The 21,061-nt window shown below is 38.3% G+C and overlaps 1 protein-coding gene across 5 annotated transcripts in view; it reads left to right on the top strand.

Annotated features, from left to right (window-relative positions):
- TNKS2 (tankyrase 2) overlaps positions 1-9,532 on the top strand; it is a 31,659-nt gene extending 22,127 nt beyond the window's left edge. For 3 of the 5 annotated variants that reach the window (XM_080347478.1, XM_080347477.1, XM_080347476.1), the window contains 6 exons: positions 254-374; positions 2,542-2,639; positions 3,271-3,345; positions 4,401-4,506; positions 5,639-5,825; positions 6,006-6,473. In XM_080347478.1, coding sequence (XP_080203604.1) covers positions 254-374; positions 2,542-2,639; positions 3,271-3,345; positions 4,401-4,506; positions 5,639-5,825; positions 6,006-6,345 — 927 coding nt within the window. In that variant the 3' untranslated portion in view covers positions 6,346-6,473. The other 2 variants (XM_080347480.1, XM_080347479.1) reach the window with 1 other exon arrangement.
- The last annotated feature ends 11,529 nt before the right edge of the window (positions 9,533-21,061 follow it).

Raw genomic sequence — 21,061 nt, 5'->3', positions numbered from 1 at the left:
ATTTCTCAATCAGACACATGATCCTTGCTAGAAATACAAGTTACACAATTGTAGTTTGTAGCTTGTTTATTTAAATACAAAAATTTGGAGAACACAGTTGAGTAAAACAAATACACTGAAGTCTTCAGTGTTCATGTTCTTTTCACGCTTGCTTTTTATCTCTACTATTGTGAGGTACATTTTCACTGTCACTGGCAGCTGTTCTAGTCTGTTCATTGTATTGTACTAAAAAGCAGTGTTGCTTTCATTATAGATAACACTGGATGTATTGGTGGAAATGGGGCACAAAGAATTGAAGGAAATCGGAATTAATGCTTATGGTCATAGGCATAAAATCATTAAAGGAGTTGAAAGACTCATTTCTGGACAGCAAGGTATATACTTGTTTCAAATTACTATGTCACACTGCCTTTACAGAACCCGTTTTTATAAATTCTTTAGATTATTCCAAATTGTATCTCCTTACAAAGAATTGATAGTAAAACTTGTCCTAGCAAATGGAACTTCAAATTGTAAGAATGTATTCTGACTTGAAACTTGAGTGCTTTTATTTGTGCTGTGGATTACTGTGAATCTTGCCTTTCAGTTCTCTATTTTTTTTTCTTCATGGTCACTGTTTTGTGTTCACTTAGGTAAAGTTACACCTAGTTCAAAATGATTGTAACCGTTTTGAGATATAGGATCTTTATCTTCTTATCTTCATCAGAGCACTCTCTGGACAGCAGAGCACATTCTCTATTGATGGGTTAGGGCCTGTTACATACTGTTCCATTGGGTTCTGCAGAATAATACTGTGTTTGCTCTCTCATAAAGTCAGCTGAAATTGTTATATATACTTTTATTTAAAAATACAGTCAGTGTGCATCCAGTGAACCAAATTTAACATTCTTGCTTTGTTTAACAGCTTCAGCTTGTATTGAAGATTTTGCTAAAGCCTCTTTATTTGTGCAGCACTGTTGATACTAAGACAGTCTTGGGAACAGCACGCTTCTTTTAACTATGGCTGCATAAGACAGAGAAAAGCAAACCAACAAAACACACAAACCTTTTTTCCCTGCTTGTCTCACTGAAACATCACTTACTGTTGGTTTGCTGTGTTTCAAAGAAATTGGATAAATTAGTTGAAATTAGTAGGAATTTTTCCATTATTGAGATACCAGCTATAAATTCTCATTCTGGGCACTTCTTAAAACAGTGTTAACCAACCCTTAAGAGAAGCCTTTTTCTTAGTAATGGAAATCTTCATAGTTTTCTTCTCAGTTGTCAGTTGTTTTTGATAGATTTATTGAGTATTTTGGATAGAAGTTACTTTTAAGGTGTCATTTCAGCCTCATGTCCTGTTTGAGTTCTAAATTTACAAAACCAAAGTCTTATATACTGGTTTTGCTTTCCAAGTAGGCCTGATTTATTTTTTAACATAAATATATTTGTACATATTTTAATTTGTCTGTACATAAACAGAATGTCAAACACCTAAATCTTTCACCGCTCCCACCCCTGTTCTTTCTAGGTTCATGCTGTCTTGCCATAAAAGGACTGACATTTTCCTTTGTAACATTAACCACAGGCACAAGTACTTCAACTGAATATTTCAACAGCTCTTGATTTTTTTTTTTGTTTTTCTAGGCTGTCTTTATAGAGTGGGGAGGATTATTCTTGTTCAGTTGTTCCATCAGTTTATCTTGCCCTTGGGCTCTTGCACTCAAGTATGTTTGCCCTGGTGTTTTGCCATCTCTTCCTGGAGACAGTATAGCCATTATTCTCAGTTGGTCAGGGCTTTCGTGGAGGAGCTTTTTTTTATTTCTTTCTTGCCAGAGTTTGTTGCCCCTGAACACACTATTCCAGTTGCACACTGCCAAATTGAGGCTCCTGACCATGCATGAATCTGTAATTTCCCTTTTCCCCATGTTATTTATTTCTACAGAGGTTATGACAGACACAGCATCATACTCATGTCACCTGCTAGTTGTCTGGGAAGACCATGGGCAAAAAGACACCTAACAAGTTCCGTGTTCTTATGCGCAGTAATTGCATTCTCACTACTTGCCAGTTATGATTGAAGTCTGCATTTAAATCGACAATGGATTCTGGATTCTGCATAAAACTCCTTCTTTTGTTTTTGTTTTCCTGTATTTGGAATGATAGAGAAGTTTCCTTTAAGCGTTCAATATCAGGCTCGGGCCTTTTATGTTCACAGAGTATCTTAGTTCTTTCCTCAACTCTTTCTGCACAATCCATGGGAAGAATATTCCTACTGAATTAACACTTCAAGTGCTGTGCTTCTCATGGCATTTGTGGTGTATGCATGGTAATGTATATAGAGGTTATAAACAGAAATGCTGTAGAAGTTTGTTTGAAACTAACGGAAGAGTTTGAGGGATTGTGCTTTGACATTTGCAAAAATGTATGTAGCTCTTCATCTTGTAAACTGAGTTTTGAGAGAACGATCCCTTTAAAAAGACAAACCTCTTGCTGGTTATCATTCCAAATTGGCGATCTTAAAGCAGTTTCTGAAACTATTGTGTTTTGTTATATTCACAGGACTTAATCCATACCTGACTCTAAATACTTCTGGTAGTGGAACTATTCTCATAGATCTTTCCACTGAAGATAAGGAATTTCAATCAGTAGAAGAAGAGGTATGCCTTTCTTTGTAGTCTCTTGGTATTTTTGTTATTTTTACTAAAGATGTAGGTAAGTTGTCTAGTAATACCTTTGACAGTGCAGTAAACATTGCTAAGCTAAGAAGAACTTGCATAAGGATACTTTGAATTTCCAACTTTGACTGCACCCTTTATAATCTGTGCTCATTACATCTGTAACTTTTTTCTTATGTTATTACTGCTTGTAGCATTTTTAAAACCTCTACTATACAGAAAAGCACTTTGATGTAACACAAAAATTCTATACTACCAATTGCCTGTCTGTTATACACAGTTTTAAGTCACTTCCTTCCGAAGTGTCATAATCACACAGGACAAAATTCTGAAGAAGCGATATTCTATATAGATGAGTGACAATCTTTTTCAATTTGAAAACTCGACCATAGACTATTCAAGATATGTTTTTTAAAAAAAACGAAACATTAAACCTGTGCATGTGCCTCCACAAAATCTGGCATTACTTAACATATCATTGCCTAAAAATTTCCTGTATGATTTTTATATTTTTGCAAGATAGAATTAGTTCTTTGGATTGACTGTTTGAAGGATATGTGTTTTGAATGTCTTCTAAAACAAGGTGATCTTCCTTAAAATTCTCATTCTTCAGATGCAGAGTACGGTCCGAGAGCACAGAGATGGAGGACATGCTGGCGGAGTCTTCAACAGATACAACATCTTAAAGGTAGCTGTTGCATTTTTGTGGTCTGATTACACCTTTAGAGTTTTGGTTGAAAATAAAATGTCCATGAACTGTTCTAAGATTTGTTTGTTGAGTTCCATAATGTGATAAGATGTCTTGTTTTAAAACATGCATAGGAAAAATATCGTCTTCCAGGGAAATTCAAAGAGTAAGATTATACAGCAAAACTGCTTATGGGTTAATCGTCTTTAAGAAGTTTTGTGAGAAATTGACATACAAGGTACTCACAGAAAACTGCAGAATGTTTGAAGAAAGAGACAGAAGGCTTTATAGGAAACAAAAGAAGGTTTCTGTTGAGGGAAAGGCAGGCGAAAAAACAGCAAGAAGCAAAAGCAAAACTTCTGAAGCATGGAAGTAAGCAGTATCTGGTTTGATTCAACACCAAAGAATCTTAAGACACCAGACAGTAGACAACCTTTATTTAAATAATTTAAGGGAATTCTGGTTTGTATTTGTAGTTTTTTCCTCTGAATAAACTGTCGTTTTCACTAAAATGACAAAGATTTTGATTTGCTGGTAAGTAGTACTAAGTTTTACTCTGAACTGATGTTGCAGTTTCCCCAGTAGAATGTTATATCTACATGCATAAGGCTTTGCCAATGTTCAGCATACCTCTGCAGAGGGTGCATCATTTACTTTCTTTTAGAAGTGTTTTAGAAGTCTTCATGGAAGACACTTCTTAAGTTACTAGATGATATTTTTACTAGTGGTTTGGCATCAAGCTGTGTTTGGAGTTATACTCAAGTGGACTTGTGATTAAGCCTGCTAAATTTAAATTAAGGAGTATTGCTCAACAGATATTTAAAATTAGTTGATTCTTAATTAAATGTATAATTATCATTTACTTAAGTTATACTACAACAGTCAACTTCTGCAGGATAAATTAGAGAGTTTGTGTTTCATTGAGTTCTAAGGAAAATATTCTTCTTCAAGTGGCAGCGTTGTGTACTGTGGTGTAGCTGCTATAGATTAAACATCTGTCAAAGCAAACAGAATTTTTCAGTTTCAGGGAGGAACTTACACTTTGACTGTTTCAGATTCAGAAAGTGTGCAACAAAAAACTATGGGAAAGATATACCCACAGAAGGAAAGAGGTCTCTGAAGAGAATCATAACCATGCTAATGAAAGGATGCTGTTTCATGGTGAGATATTGAAATGCACCTTATGAACTCATTAGTGTCAACAGTTTTTTGTTAGAGGGTTTCTACTGGCTCATACAAAGTAAATTTTCTCAGTGGAAATAGGTTCTAGATTTTGCCTGAGTTGTAAACGAGCAAGTGTTTGTATGTATCACAATGGGGATATACCATGCACTGCATCTTTCTGAAATAAGCATCTCCTTGTCTCGCCCCAAAGGAGGCTTCAAAGATCTAAGTGAAAACATTTTAGCAATTATGAGTGGAGGCTGAAGAGCGTGCCTTCTTCTTGGTTAAGTTACTAATTCTGTTTTATCAGCTGTATGACCAAAATGATTAAGTGTCAAACTTTATTCTGCTATGGGTTGTTTTGGGGTTTGGGATGGGAATTTTTGTTTTCTTGTCTTTATAGTTTGATAATTTAGTTCTTGTTCATCATTCCAGAAAAGAGAGCTTGTAATTGGCAAATTAAAGCCAATGGAAAGCTCTCCTGTACACAAATATGTAGTTTATCCTGATGAGCAACTTAAGTAAGTTCACAGTACATCCTTACAATGAAAGCAACGTAGTTCCCAACATAGTACATTACTGTTGGAAGCAGCAATAACACAATAATTAACTGCTTGCCCAAACTTGTAGATATCTAAATCCTGTCTTTTCACTGTGGTCTGTAACCCTGTAAGAGGAAATAGCCTCTTAATGGAAAGACCTGTCTTTAAAGGAAAGTCTTAAATTAGATCATAACAAAATTATCCCTGGAACAAAGCAATTAATGTTTTATGAGCGTTCTGGGTTGGTTTGGTTTTGTTTTGTTTTGAAGTCTTTTGTTTATATATTTTTTTTTAAGCATTGATATATGTCTTAAACCATGTATACCACTTGCAGAAGATGACAAGCAATTGTCTCAAATATTATCCTTTGTAGATCTTTGTTAAAAATATACATTTATTTGCTACTGTCCTTTGTATAATACTTCTAGCAAATTGGCTGTGTAAATCGGAGGTCAAAATTTCTGGAGACAGATTTCCTTGTATGTGTAGAAGATCTGTACCCAAAAAAGAGTTGGAAATATATAACTAAATTGTGACAAAAGTCTCTTATGTACTGTATTTCCAATATTTTACTTCCTTTCTCTCAGGCTCGCCATTTGTAAACGCGATCATTCACAAAGGCTTTGATGAGAGACACGCATATATAGGTGGCATGTTTGGAGCTGGGATTTATTTTGCTGAAAATTCTTCCAAAAGCAATCAGTATGTGTATGGAATCGGAGGTGGCACTGGATGTCCAATACACAAAGACCGGTCTTGTTATGTTTGCCACAGGTAAGTCCTTCAAAAGAATCTGATTTTGCCTTCAGAATTTTGTGAACTATCATACAAGGAGTGACTAAAGTGGCTTTAAAGTTCCACTGTTCGCACGTAAAAGATTCAAATTATTAAGAGAGTCTTTCTGGAGTTTCACAAACATTTTGTATTCATGGTTCTTTTTCCCTTTTAACACAGGCAATTGCTGTTTTGCCGTGTAACACTGGGCAAGTCTTTCCTGCAGTTCAGTGCTATGAAAATGGCTCATTCTCCCCCAGGACATCACTCAGTTACTGGACGACCCAGTGTAAATGGATTGGCATTGGCAGAATATGTCATTTACAGAGGGGAGCAGGTAAATAGCTTTTTGTTTTGGTTTTTCAGGCTGTTGGGTTTTGGTTTTGTTTTGTTGTTTTGTTTATTTTTTAAGGCATATAATGTGTTGGGTTTTTTTCTTACTTTCGAAGGTCTAGGACTTGCTTTTGTCTTAAAACAAACTCCAGATGTGGTTGCAGATGAAAGGAACTGTGCTTCCTGAATGCTCCAGGCGTTTTACCTTTGACGTTTTGCCTTTTGTTCTTTGGCATAAATACTTTTTTCCCCTTCTCTAGCAAACATACCGAATTTGTCCAGAAAATGAAATAATAATAAAGAATGTGCATGTCACTCTTTCAGGCTTATCCAGAATACTTGATTACCTACCAGATTATGAAACCTGAAGCCACCACTGAAGCTTAAGACAGATTATTTGTGGGAAACCATCAGACTTTGGATGCAAAGATACCAATGGCTGTTCTCCTGTTAATTACGATGAGTTGTTGGAAAACTTTCATCCACAGGTGGTGCGGTAGCAAATGTGAACAAAATATACCATTTTTGACTTGATAAAGCTTTAATAATGTACAGTATGTTTTTCTAAAATTTCAGAGATGTCCTCTTTTTCAGCACTTTAACAGATACCATTCCAGGCATAAACTGGGGTTTTGGCTATACTAAATTATTAAAAAAAAAAAAAAAATAAATAACTTGAAACAATGGTTTTATACAATACTGCATTGAAATTTAGCAGAAACTGTAATGCTCTATACAGGAAATCATTTTACTATATTGTGTTCTTTAAAACACTGCATTTACACTGAAAACATTTTCATTTGTAAAACTGTAAATAAGAGCTTTTGTACTAGCCTGGTATTTATTTACATTGCTTTGTAATATAAGTGTTTTAGAACTACAACCTTGTACAAAATGTTTTTTCCAGATATTAGTTTATTCACCTGTGTTTTCTCATGCACAATAGATTTGAAACGCCAATTTTTTTCAGGGTTTATCACTTATTTGTGAGGGAGACAGCAAATTTTATCTGAAGATGTTTAGAAATATCCAACTTTAGATTGAATATGCAAATTTTTGTTCTGTATTTTTATTTATGAAATATACATTCCTGAGAACGATGGGCTATGACAATAGAGTGTTCCAGCTGTATACTGAAGTGCTTTTCCACCTCCTTCTTTGAGTTGCATATTTTATTTCTGAAAAATGTCTTCTTTTTATTTAGGTATAGTTGACCTGTATCCTCACTTGAAGGCTAGTAGACCATGCAAGTTACAGTTTTAGTAAATTATTTTCTTTGAATGTAGTTGGCAAATTAACCTCAAGGAGGTCTTTCTTGGGTTCCTCTTGCTTACATTTAAGCCAGGAAGTTAAATAGTTTATTCCTAACATGAGGGCAAACATCTTGGTCTTTTTTGTATGCTTCTTTTGGTAAATTAATCTACCTGTTAGTGCCCTCGGGATACAATTATTGCGAGGTGGAAATGTTAAAAACCATCCTGTCATCTCCTGTGTTTCTTCCATGTTAACGTTCAAGCTGTAGTTGAAGCAGGTGCACAGCCGTGTGTTTGTCTGCAGTGCTTTTGGCCAAGTGGTACTGGTCGGTGCAAGGTTCTGCTCCCTGCACTCGGCTGGCTGGCAGGTAGGCTGCAGGTGGGATGAGCGACTCTTCCATGGCAGCAGCTGCCTTTGGCAGCTCTGGTAAGACCACTTGGGTGGAGGAAGAGTCCAAAAGGTACAGTCCCCTGTTCAAGTCTCATTTGAGGTTACTGAATGCACCGACCAGTTCAGTCAGCTCTATCGTAGCTCTCTCATGTATTCTCCTTCTCTTCCATCTGCAGTTTTTACCTACATATTTCAAAAATATGTAAATACAAATTATAGTTAATTTGGGGTTAAAGTGGTTAGGAGAGTATTTTAGTTGTTCTATATTTCTACACTGTCCCAGAAGACAATTTGTTTGCAGGGCATGTTATCATACCATGGTTTTAAATGTAGTAACTGGTCAAGATAATGAAATTGTCTTGCTGATGTGGTGGTTATGTGATTATGCTCCATGTAAAAATGTATCGAACATTACCCAGGTATGTGGGGAATCTGAATAATAAGATTGTATAATTCTTGCAGAAAGTGATATTGGCTATGAATAAAAAAGGCTTTGATTTTTAGGTACTTTCTCCCAGCATGCTGCCTGTTCCTTAGGTATAGTAATGCTGGAATTGGTGTTCATGCAAAATCTGTTAAGTATGTTTAAAACTTCTTTTTGTTACTGCTAAAATGCTTCATTCTCTTTGAATGATCACTTAATGTCTTGTAAAATATTGTGGTATAATAGCATTTTAAGGGGTACCACAATGTTGGTTTTGTCTGTTTGGGGATTTTTTAAACTTCTTTTTTTGCATGACATACCTTGCACTCTGAAGATGGAAGCTGTAATGATTTGATAATACTGACTATTGAGGTGTACCTTTAATCTCTTGTGCAATTAGTTCTGCTTTACTCATTTTGAAGTGTCTTTACATGTACTGTATAACATTCCATATCCATTTAACACTAAATAAATTTCATTCACTGTTTTTTTGGTAGCATGGGAGTAATTATAGTATGTCAACCCATTGTTTTAAGTGTGTGTACAGTACTATAACAAACTACATAATTAGAGGCAAAAATAATTGCATTAAATAGCAAAGCTTTTAATGTGGATAAAAAACTGTAAATAATGTGGAAACTTGTAGTTTGGTATACGGCTAACTAACATCTTTAGCTGCTGTTGAAAATGTTTTAATAATAAATCTAAAAGTAAGCTTCAATTTGTGCATTTAAAACTCCATTTTACGGTCTGAAACTGAAAAAGAAGACTGACTTGCATTAGTTTTGTAAAATGAGAAGTAACCTGGAAAGTCTTACCTTTCAGATGACTGCAGAGGAAGCAGTATGATACGTACATGAGCAGCAGCACAAGTACTGCCTAGATCACTTGTAGTATTGCAGTATGTAAGTAATTTTATTTCAGTAGGCTCTCTTACATGGTAGGAGGTTTCCAAAGCCAGCCTTGTGTAGAAGATTTGAATAGAAATGAGCACTAGAGGGCAGGAAACCAAATGTTTAAGATCAAGGGTAAGGAAAATCTTTAAAGTATCCTAGGCATACAACTTCTGATAAAAATGCTTCTGAAAATTCCACCTATCTAGGCTGTAAAAAGTTAAAATTAACTTTCCATTCTGCGTTAGTTTTTTAAACTAAGTAATTAGTATAAAAACAAGTGCTGAAACTAAGCAAATTGAAAATGTTAGGATTTTTTCTTAAAAACTTTACTCATAACTTAGACCTTATTTCTTAGAAATTAAAACATAATTTAGCCAGACTCTTCTGTTGTACCTGAAACACTTAGGATTATCCCCACAATGCATGTACAAGAGGTACGTTGGCACAAATTTTGAACAGAAATAACTCCATATAAAAGGAGTTCCCACTGTCTTTTCTCCCTGAATTTGCTCATTACATACAATGATCTGTGTGTGTGTATCCATATGCATGTGTATATGAGTACACACACTTGCTCATTCTCTCACTTCATTCACCAAGAAGCTGAGAAAAACTCTAAAAAGTGATTTCTCCAGCAGGTCAGCACTGTCAGTGAGGGTGCTGCAGCCATTTCCCCTTCTTCTGCCTGTCTCTTGAACTTAATGTAGTAGAACAGTTTTTTGCTGGAAACAATAGAATCCCATGAGCGGCTTGCCTTCTGCCTGCCAGTCAAAAAAATATAAAGGCTTTATTTGTACCCATCTAGTGCAACAACACAGCAAAGACTGCTTTCTCACCTCCAGTGAACTGGAAAACGGATCCCCTGAGGTCTGTCCCTCGGGGGTTCTTGGAGCTGGGCTTGTGCACCCACTGAAGGTGCAGTTGGAAGTGGAGATGGTGTCAGCAAGAGATGAGGGTGTGGAGGGAGGCGTGTACCCCTTTTTGCCCCTCTCCAGCAAGCATAAGCAATGGTACTTCTGAGAGTATCAAGGGCTTTCTTCCCTCTGCCTGTGGCTCAGTAGATCAGAAAAAGCTGCAGGCAGCCAGAACAGAATGCAAGAAAAAGGAAAAAGCATGTAGATCACTGGTTTGGAGTTAACATGTTCTGCCCTAAAAAGGGACAATGTTGGTAACTGAGAGAAGACAGACAGGAAGGGAGAGATAATAATAGAACTAAGAATAACCTGTAAAGAAATAAAGGCAAGTTCTACAGACACTAAGAAATTATGGTAGGAATAAGTAATATAATTATTAGGAGCAGCCAAAATAATCATACATCAACTTCCCAAATTATGTTTGAGTTAAAACAGCAAACAAGTGCTCATGTGTAGACATTACAGGGATTTCAGAATATCTCCTCTTGAGAGGAACACGGTGTTTCAGAGGAGAAATTTGCAGCCAATCCTAAACATCAACATTAGACCTGTGAAATAATGTGTGCAAGAAAAAGAAACAATTTAAAAACTGAAGGCAAATGTCCTGTACAATAGCCCTGTAAAACATTGGTTTTGAAGCATCAATTATCAGAGACAAGCTGAAAAATGACAGCAGATAGCATATGAGTAAGGTATGTCACATCAAATTATCTACCTGTATTCTGTCTAGTGGCAGGATATATATGGAGGGTGTGGGGTTTGGAATTTTAATGCAGCGAGGGAATTCAAAGGAGGAGATGGAGGTCAGATCCATCGCTCCATCTGTAATCTTGAAACTGCTAAATTTATTCCTTTGCAACTGAAGTATGTTTCAGCTGGGATCTTCACAGGTGGCAGAGACAAGGACTGGGGTGGGGTCTTGGTACAAGATATGGTATGCGATACCACTGCACAGCCAGTGTGCAGCAGCACAGCTAGGGGAACACTTACGTGCAAAGGTTTTAAGTTAAGGCATTCCAGAGTTTTCAAAAGATTGTACTAGTATTTGCAAAGCTTAATATTTAAAATAGATTTAAATTGTTTAAGGAGCAAAAGAATATGCACTAGAGCCTAGGAATGTATGACTGAGGCTTTTTTATAGTTGGGAAAGGAGCTTTATGTCAGATGATAATAATGTTTACAGATCTAAGTTGGTACATGTGGGAAAGGATTAACACTGAATGGTGAAGCTGATAGAAATAGCCTGAGAAATTGACTTGAAAGTGGTCACTTATTTCTGGGCTAGCGGTGTACGGTTTTATGTTGTGTAGCTGCTCTTCCGAAAGGTAACATTTTCCAGCAATATATTTGGAAGCTTATTTCACAACAAGAAATGTATTCGAATTTGTGAGGCAGTGGGCATTGTAGATGAACAGATGTGTATAGAAGTAGAACTTCTTACTAGCCTGATAAAGAAGCAGGTAAATAAATTGAGCAAGTAAATAAGTAAGTAGGAATGTCATGTAAATAGAACTGAAATTACATGAACAAATGAAAAAATTGATTTTGTTGCAAAAATTAGTAACAGTAAATCAATTAGTGTATATAATATTTATGACCCAACTGAGGATATTATATCTAATAGTTCTTAATTATTGAAGTAGTCAAAGTGGAAGCTGACAGCAGTTACATTAATTATTGTTTTAATTAATGAAAGAGTGAACTACCAAGCAGACCAAAAGTATCATTTTTAAATAAATAAGTCTTTATATTATGACAAATTGCCTGATAGATAGCGGTTCCCTATTTGGAAGTATTTTACTGAAGCATTGCAAACATACGATAGTATAAATTAGATTTGGTTTAGTATTAAATGGATTCATTTTTAATGATATCTATTCATTAGAGCACCTGTTTTCATAAAGGAGTCAAATTCAGGATTTTGGGAAGGAGCTACTTTGGGGGAAGAACCTGTTTAGCTGTAGGTTACTAAAACAAAAATTTATAAATAACTGAGAAACTATATAAATAAGGGCAGTTTCACAGATAGCGTAATCCCAGCAATAACATGAGGCCTCTGAAGCACATAGTATAGAAGGTTTTATTTAATGCAAAGATTCTAAAACCAGTAATCAGACAAAATAAATATGACTTCAAAATAAAGCGACAATAAGGATACTAAAGCTTATTTCTAAATATTAGGAATGTGAAAATGCACTAGAAGCTGCAAAAACCTAGGTTTGAAGAGCAGAAAACGTTCTGTATGGACTAGAGCTCTATGAATGGAGAACAGGTCAGCACATTACTAGTAAGGTGGATTTCTAAAGGTGCAGAAAAAAATGGGGTTAAAAAAAAGGTGGGGATGCAGGGGGAATGACTGCGTGTCTCAGAGTGCTGGCAGACAGGTTAGCAGAAAACCTGATCAGTGGTACGCCAGAAGACCTGAAATAGCCTACACAAAATCAGACTGAAAGGCACTAAGTGTCTTGATGAGGAGACAAAAATAGAGAAAAGGGCTGCTCTTAACTGCAGTGAAGAGTAAGTCGGATTGCTGAATTTCAAGCAATCCTCAAGAGTAGCACAGAGCAGACTGGTCCCGGGTGGGCAATTCTAATGGGAATAACCAGTTCTAGGTAGGATTGGACAAAAATAAAAGTGGAAACCTGCTCTTTTTATGTAATCAGGTATTAGATCACATTCCAAGGCACTTCTGAAATATCACCTGCTATTACAAGTGTACTTAATTATGATTTTGGAAACACCTAATTAAAAGAACAGCTGTTTGTAAAATATAAGAAAGAAATAATAGTAATTTCAGATCTGGACCAATTAAAAGGAATATTTCACACCTGCTGTAAATTGAAAGATTTATTCAGGGACACGCATTAAAAACAGTTTTGGACCAGTTTATATATATAATTACCATGTGTCTGCTGTAAGGAAATAATCCAGCAGAAATACTGAAATCATGACAATAATTTACGTGTGGCAACTTTTAATAGCCAAGGACATGTGCAAACTGGTCCATAAATGAATAGCTAAAAATTTAGGCATGCCTGCTTTCTGTCTTCTGAGACTTCCCTCCCCATTCCCGGAAAATGCCGGCTTTTCAGTAAAAAGAGTTGAACAAAATGTGTGAGTTAAATATTTCATGCATCAAGTTTTGGTTGTGTTTATTTTTTTGAAAAGAAGAAAGAGTAATGATGCCATGTTGTACAATTAATAGCTTAAATATTATTATATTAATTGTGTAATTGGGTGCATTGTTATGTATTACAGATGGTTTATTGCAATATCAATAAATAACATTTTCCTTTTAAAAAAAGAAAGAAAAAACTTTTTAAAATAAGGTTTAATATGTCTCCTTCACTGGACTGATTTTACCGTACGGATTTCAGGGAGTTTGTGGCTCAGCATCTTTAACCTACTTGAAATACTATTAAAATAGTGGGTTTGATTCGCTGACCTAGTTTTAGCATAATGAATTTTCTCATCTCTGTAAACACAAAATTGTACATATTTGCCTCAGAATTCTGTTATTCCCAGGAAAAAAAAAATCAGAACTATATTTATATACCCTAATTTAGCAGTACAGATATTTTAAGGTTATTAACTGAAACAGTTGGCTTCTCAAACTCAAACACAATTCATTTGCCCCTGTTGTATCTAATTCTGGAGGTAAGACGTAACTGGGATTTCCCAGGAAAATCTACGAATTATGTCCTTCAGTTTTAAAACTTATTTATTCTGGTTTCTTCTTTTTTATAGCATTATGTCTCTTTTGACTCAGTGGAATTACTTTATTTAGCTATGGCTGCCTAAAAAAAAGCCTCACTTCACTGTCACTAGCTCTCTCTTACACCAAGATCAGAATTGGGTTTGACATGTAACACTAAAGGGAAAGGCTGTACACCCATTTTGTGTCAGAATTTTATTTCCTGAGCTAAGCTCTTGCTTGTTCACACCAGGATGCGATTTACAGGGAGGTGAGGGGGGTTCAGGTGGGTAGGCGATCATCCCGGAGGGGTACCGAGGGGTCCTTATCACGTTCCCCCCACTGTCACTGCTACAGGTGGCTCCAGAGACCTGGCTGCCAGAGATGTCACTAACAGAGTTGCAGCTTGTGTTCATCTGAAAGACTGACCCTCGCGGGTGGCCTCTGGCACCTTCTCCCTTGTTACAGCCCACAGGGACTTGCTGGCATTAAGGACCTCAGCTTCTTGGTTCCGAGCCTGCCCTGCTGTAAGCTCTCCACCTGCTCTGAAGAAGCGCCGGGAGTCTGTTCTGTGTGGCTGGAGCTTCATGATCTAAAATGTGTGAGTGATGGTGTGGATGGCAAGTGACAGGAATGTACACATTCTAAATAAATAGTGATGTCCATAAGGATCTCTGTACCTATAGACAGCACAGTATCAGTTTTATTGCTGGATATTCCTGTTTCTCTACAGCATTCTCTATAATTTTGCCTGCTTTCTTTTTTCAGCCCAATTCTGTAACAAGGACATTCAACCCAGGATTCTGTAATAGTCATAATGTCTACTGAGAGGCTGAAAGGCATTTCACTTCAGATAAAAGTGAGATTTATCCCTGTAACTTCGAGTAAAAATATCTGCTGTGGCTCTTTACCCCCTGTAAAAGCAAATTAGATTAATTTGAGTTGATATTAGAGAACTTAAATTGCAACTGGTAATTTTAAATCTCGTATTTGAGAAGGATAAAATGTGTATGTATTGCTAGAGGTCTTCAATTTGAGAACTTTGCTTGCTTTTAAATAGGGTATTTCTATTCTCAATGTTAAATCATAAGAGTAAGATCACATCATACTAAAAGATGATTGTCATTTTTAGTAGTTTCTCAAGTAAGCAAGCAGTTATCTGCCTGAGAGAAAAGGAACCATGTCCAGCTTGTGTTTATAGTTTATAATTTAAGAAATTAAGTTGATGAACATATAGCACTAAGTGTTAAGAACAAGATAGATTAATCTGCATACTAACAATGTAAAATGTATGTGAAATGTATAGCTCCATATGTGGAAAGCAGCACAAGCGAAGACCACCAGTTCTGCTAATCAGTCATTCACGTTTCCCACTGTTTTCTTCTATTGTAGCAAAATGTGAGAAGCTGCTCTGAGGCCACACAAACAATGCTCTTTATTGGTCTTTACTGAGGCATGATCAGGCGTCTATGCTGAGACTGCCAGCCTCAAAGAAGTGCTGCTGGATGACATCTGGCAGCCTGGCTTTGCTACAGATAGATTTATGAGCTGTGAAAGATGGTCAAATTAACATCTTCTGCATTCTTGATAGGATTAGGGTTTCTGGGACATGCAGCCATTTGCATATTGCCCTGACTTACCACATTAGTATTGTGCTTGTGGCTCATTTTAATAGATTTTTGTGGGGGACTTTCTCCCTTTACATCCTACTGGGTTTAGTTGCTATTGACAGTGATGCAGCTGTGTTGGTTTAACAGACCTACCAGAAATCATACTTCTTGCTCTGACTTCTTCCAGTTACAATCTCAATGCAAATCAAGAGCAGCAGTAGTTGTAATAAGATCTTTGACTCAGGGAAGGATGCTCTTCACTAGGCATGAGATCATACATGAAGTCCCTAAAGAGAGAAACTCTGACCCAAGCTAACTTCCTACAGCCTCAAACAATTATTAAGTTCTTGAAAAGCTTAATTTCAGCAGTAAAAACTTAACTAAAAACACTGTTAGCATTAAATGTCTGTTCCTTTCCCTTTACCCCTCCTCCCAAATACCCACAAGACTCACTTCACGTATTTTTGACAATGCTGTCATCTAGTGTTGCTAAAATATAGCCTGTGCTTGTCACTAGAGTGGAGATGGTTTCAGGTTGCTGCGTGCGCGCTGAATGTGATGCTGTACACCCCTCAGCAGCTCCTGGCCTGCCTGGGTGGTGGCACAGGGCAAAGCGTCTTTCTAGGGGACAGGGAAAGGGTCTGGGCTGGAGACGCTGAGCCCTGGTCAGCACCGGGGCAAGGCTGGCAGCTGGGGTGGGAGAGGGGACTTGTGGGGCCCCCATGGAATGGCAGAGCAGGCTGGGGCTGCTGAGGCAAAAGCATGGCCAGTGCTGGAAGATGCCGTATGAGAGCACAGGCCACAGACTCTGGTCATCGCTTCCAGACTCTAGGGTGGCTCTTGGCCTTCAGATGTGGGTAGGAGTGGTAGTGAAGGATATATTATAAAACGCAGTTTAGAATGCACCATTGTAACCCCATTAAATGCAAAACCAAAGACTGTGTTTCATTCCGCTTTGGATCAAGATACTAACAGGGAAGCTATTAGCTCGTGTCAGTGAGGCTATAATGTCTGTCACCACAAAAAAATATCCTATTCTCTTCAATGGTCTAACTGGTTGAACTTCTCTGAGCTATCAACCCCTTTAAGAAGCTCTTTTTTTCTACCCTCTAGTTTTGTTTTCCAGATAGAAGTATGCGGTGTAAGCAAGACACCGTGGCAGGACACTGGAAGGCTCACTGCCTCTGGGGCTTGGAAACGACAGCAAGCGGCCAGCACAAGCCCAGAAGACACAACTTGGAGCATTTACAGGTAGAAGGGAAACAGAACTGCAGTTAATTCTGGGTTACCACACAGGTATTAGGGTTTTGTTGACCTTTAGAGCCAGAGATCCATGGCCCTCCTGTGCTGCTTCTGGGACAGCCTGGCACCCACTAGATGCTCTAGTGAATGTGTGTGGGGAGTTTGGTAGTTACACTGGATCACCTTAACTCTGCTGTGTAATTCAGTATACATGACCTTAAGTGAAACATTGCTGTTAGTTAGTTTGAAATCACCCTTTCTTCAGACCAGGTATAGGAAAGCATAAATAAATGGGTCTTTATAGACCCCTAATTGCATTTAGTTGCAATAAATGAACAGCTTATGCTGTAGACTTAAAGCCCTTTAAAATGAGAATTCACCAGTCCTGTCACTGAAAAAGCCAGGCTCACCTGCGTTTGGACACTCACTTCAGCTCCTGTGCCACACCTTCCCTGATGTGGATAGGACCATCTCAGGGTTCTGACCCAGCCAAAACTTATCCTGCCCAGAATGCTTCAACACCGACTGGTTCTCTGATCTCATTTGTGATATGGCTGCACTATGTCACTTGCACTGACATAGAAAGATGGGCAATAGCAAAAAAAAGAAGGACAAGGCTGCCTCTTCCAGCTGCAAGGCCAGTCTCTGCTGACTGCAGCTGATGGCGTAAACAATGTTCCCCAGCCTTGGGGTGCCGGTGTGAGATAACCAGATAAACTGCACACACATAGTGATGGGACTTCCAAGGTGCATAGAAAAGAGAGGGTATCAAACGAATCACTATTTCAAATTTTTAAAGGGTACTTATATGTACTTAGTCCTTAGTCTGTAAAATAGTATAAAATAAACAAGCTCTTCTTCAGGACATGATGACTTTTCCAGCCTTGTCTTCTGATTTCCTTACTTCCATTTTTCACACTCACTGCCACTCTGACTTAAAGTTAGCTGGTACCTTCTCTCTAGAGTCAATTACTTTTGCTGCAGGTGATGTGTGGTGGAAATATTGTCATTAACCTCAGGAGTTAGCTCCAAATTCCCAACAAGAAATCTACTCTGCTCTGGCATCTTAGGTTAAATAACTTGAACGGATTTAGCATCTCCAAGAGTCCCACCACACTGTTACATTGTGAGCAAAGAAACTACAGAGGCAGAAACATAAATGGAGTCTAATTTCCTGCAGCAGTGAAAGGCATAGGGAAGGCAATGAAACCTGCATGACCATGGCATAAAAGGCAGAGCAAGCTGTGACAGATTATTTTCTGGTGGCATTGGCTGTATACTCCTAATTTCGTGATGTTATTTTTTCCTAAGCCATATTTGCCGTGTGGACACATTAAAAGGAAGAAGGTCAGGCTCACCTCCCCATCCTGGCACTTGCAGAGAGGGTAGACCAGAGCCTCTTGGTGACCCACTGATGTGTTGTCCCCATAGGTGCCACCCACACACGGCTGGCCCTAGCCCCAGGGCTGCCTTGTCTTCCAGAAATGAGAATAGTAGCCTTTATCTCTCTTAGACCTATAATAACTCCTTAAACCAAACTATTTTTTGTTTCCTGGTACTGTTTTCCTACATGACTATGGCACCGTAAAGTTCCTGGCTCAGAGACATCCATTGAAACGAACAGTCACATTACCGCTGCTATTTACCGTGGACTAATAAAGCTTAAAAAGCCCCCAGAAGCTATTAAGATGCCGCTGATGTGTACGTGTGTGGCGGAGCCAGGCGAGGAGGACGATCATTGGCCCCGTGCTGGGTGGGATGACATCAGGCCCCGCTTTCCATAGGGCCTCCAGCTTGCCCCGACGTCTGCTGAGGGTTGCGAGAGAATAGAGCCAAGGGGAGAAAACCTTCACGCTGCACCCTCTGGGATCCAATGAGAACACAGGCAGCTTCAGCTGGGGATAAAAGAACTAAAAGAAAAAAAAAAGGCGCAAAAACAAAAAGAGAGACACTATAGTCTTGGAGCCACTATTAACGGGAGATGAATCGCAAGGGACCATTTCATGCCGAGGGACTTTAGAGAGCAGCATCCCCAAGAGCTGTTAGCTCTCAGCGAGAGTCGCGCCAAAGCCCTTTGCTGTCAGGACAGAAGCATGCATATAAATTTTATACCGTTTGTCTTTGAGCAGAGACAAAAGATCAGCTCTAAATCCTCAACATCTTGTCTCGACTAAAATGAAGTAATACTCTCTTGTGTGACTGTCTTGTTACTCTTTTCCCATCAAAAGAATACTAGTGATAAATTAATTCATAATTTTGAAAGGTTTTGCTCTTAAAATCAAGAGAAGAAGAAAACACATAGGGTTGAGGCTATATTTACTCCTGTTAGTGCAAATCACGGTGCTGCTAAGGATGGTGACTTTGGGAAGTGCACAGTACTTTTGTTTAGTTGAGAAGAAGCACAGCTTTAAAAAGTCAGCCACGAGGTTTTCTTCTGCTTTTCACTAAACTAACTCTGATGCTGATTGTTCTCATGTATTTTCTAGCTGCAAGTGCAGTCTGGAAAAAAAAATAAATACTATAGGACTTTTTGCTCTTTTTTCAACCAAGATTTCAAACCCTGTAGACATTTTGGGGCCTAAGACCTTCACTTACTCATGCAAGAAAATCTGCTGAATCTAGTAGTCAGACTAAATAGTGGCTCTGGATATAATCAGCAGAATAAAATGCTTTGAAAGCTTTTTTATTACATTAACAATGTGTGCCAAAACAGATATTACATGCAATTTTACATTTTAAGATCTTGATCTCTTTTATTGCACCAGATTTTGTTCTATGTAATCCCTTTGTTAAATATATATTTTAGCTTTAGTAGTTCACGAATGTGTAATAAGAAATTATTTAATTCTCTGTTCACCATGACCCCTTCATCAAACATTTTCTCATTTTATGGCAGTTGAAATAAAAAACTATGTCATGTTAGAGTCTGAAATTAATTACAACTTAATCCTAAGAAGTGTTATTACACAAGGAGCAATTATTGCTAGATTTCCTCTGAAGGATTAACATAAAACTTCTCCAGCTGGCCCAACAGCTCTACAGTGGGTGTAAAAGGGGTGAGTGAGTTGCACGGCACAGGTGCTGGCGTGGCTGCGGTGCTGAGTGACTCGGGCACAACCCCGGCAGCAGCCGAACCCTGTGCCTGGGGCACACACTGAGCACACAGTCCCTGACTGTGTGTACCCAGCCAGGGTGCAAGAGCCAGCAGCAAGGACTGAGCTCTGAAATAGATATATAAAAACACAATTTATATATAAACGTACATAATTTTTATGTATAAATACATACAATTTAGATATATAAATGTTATTATTTTGGGGGGGCTCTCAGTGAAGCATCCATGTGTTTTCCTGGTGCACTGAGACCCTCAGCGTCCCTGCTGGCCGGGGCTGCGTGGGAGCGCGGGAGAGCCAGGGGCTGCTCGGTGAGCAGAGGGGTCTCTCCCGTGGGAAGGCTGGAGCCAACAGCAAAATCCAAGCACAGCGCTCAGGCCGTGCTGCTATTCAGCCAGTGGCAATGAGGGCTGAGTGCACCTTGCTGCCCTTCTTCCCACTCAGAGAAACAAGTATCATTAACCTTCTGAGTGCTTGAAATAGATTGGGTGAAATATTTGCCTTCTAAGAGGCCAGTGCAGAATGTACACACTTCACAAAGCACAGCACATACCAAACAAGGCTAAGCCCTAAAACACCGAATTATTTCTAAAGCTGTAGATATTTCATACATGCTTGTACTTAACAGATCCCTTCTACATAAGGAATGAGCATGAGGGCTGGGAGAGTTAATCTAAACTCTGTAATACTGTACAGTTAAAAGCCTCTTTCATGTAACTGCTTTCATGAACTGAGCTTGGAATTCTTAAAAATCCAAATTGTTACAAAGGAAGGGGTTTGGTGTTTGGCAAAATGACAAAGGCTGCCATTCACTTGCCTGCTGTGTTGCTTGGCTTTACAGTGAGTCCCAATAGGGCTCATGGCACAAGGGATTGCCTAGAATATGTCAGAGGCATTTAAAGAGAAATTCCCAGATATTTCAGGTTCCATTATCCAACCAGCTCCCAACTGAATGGTTTGGGTTTTTTTTTTAATTTTTTATGTCTCCACCTGTTTCTTATTTGTTAATAGCCTGATGACTTTTAAGTTGCACCACAAGTCTCCAAAAACATAGCATTCCTTTGTAGGCCCCCCCAGAACAGATTGGTCTTAAACTCAGGGAACAAACATCAATGTCAAATGATCAGATGTGGAAATATTAAATAAGCAAAGGCAGGCAGGTATAGCTGGTAGAGCTGCCAGCTGAACTGAGACTGCCTGACCACATTTGACTTGTTGAAACTGTGAAATGAAGAATTAAATCCCAGTGTCAAACACCTGACAATTAAGCTCAGTTTGTGCCAAAACTCTCTGCAGCTTAGCCATTTCAAGGGTTATTTTTCTTAAACCGACCTCCATAGGCTGCTTCCCACAGTACTGTGTTGCT

The sequence above is a fragment of the Nesoenas mayeri genome, assembly GCF_963082525.1.
Source record: "Nesoenas mayeri genome assembly, chromosome: 7".
Lineage (NCBI taxonomy): Eukaryota > Metazoa > Chordata > Aves > Columbiformes > Columbidae > Nesoenas > Nesoenas mayeri.
Note: the sequence above shows the minus strand (reverse complement) of the source record. Positions and strands in the feature narration are given on the sequence as shown.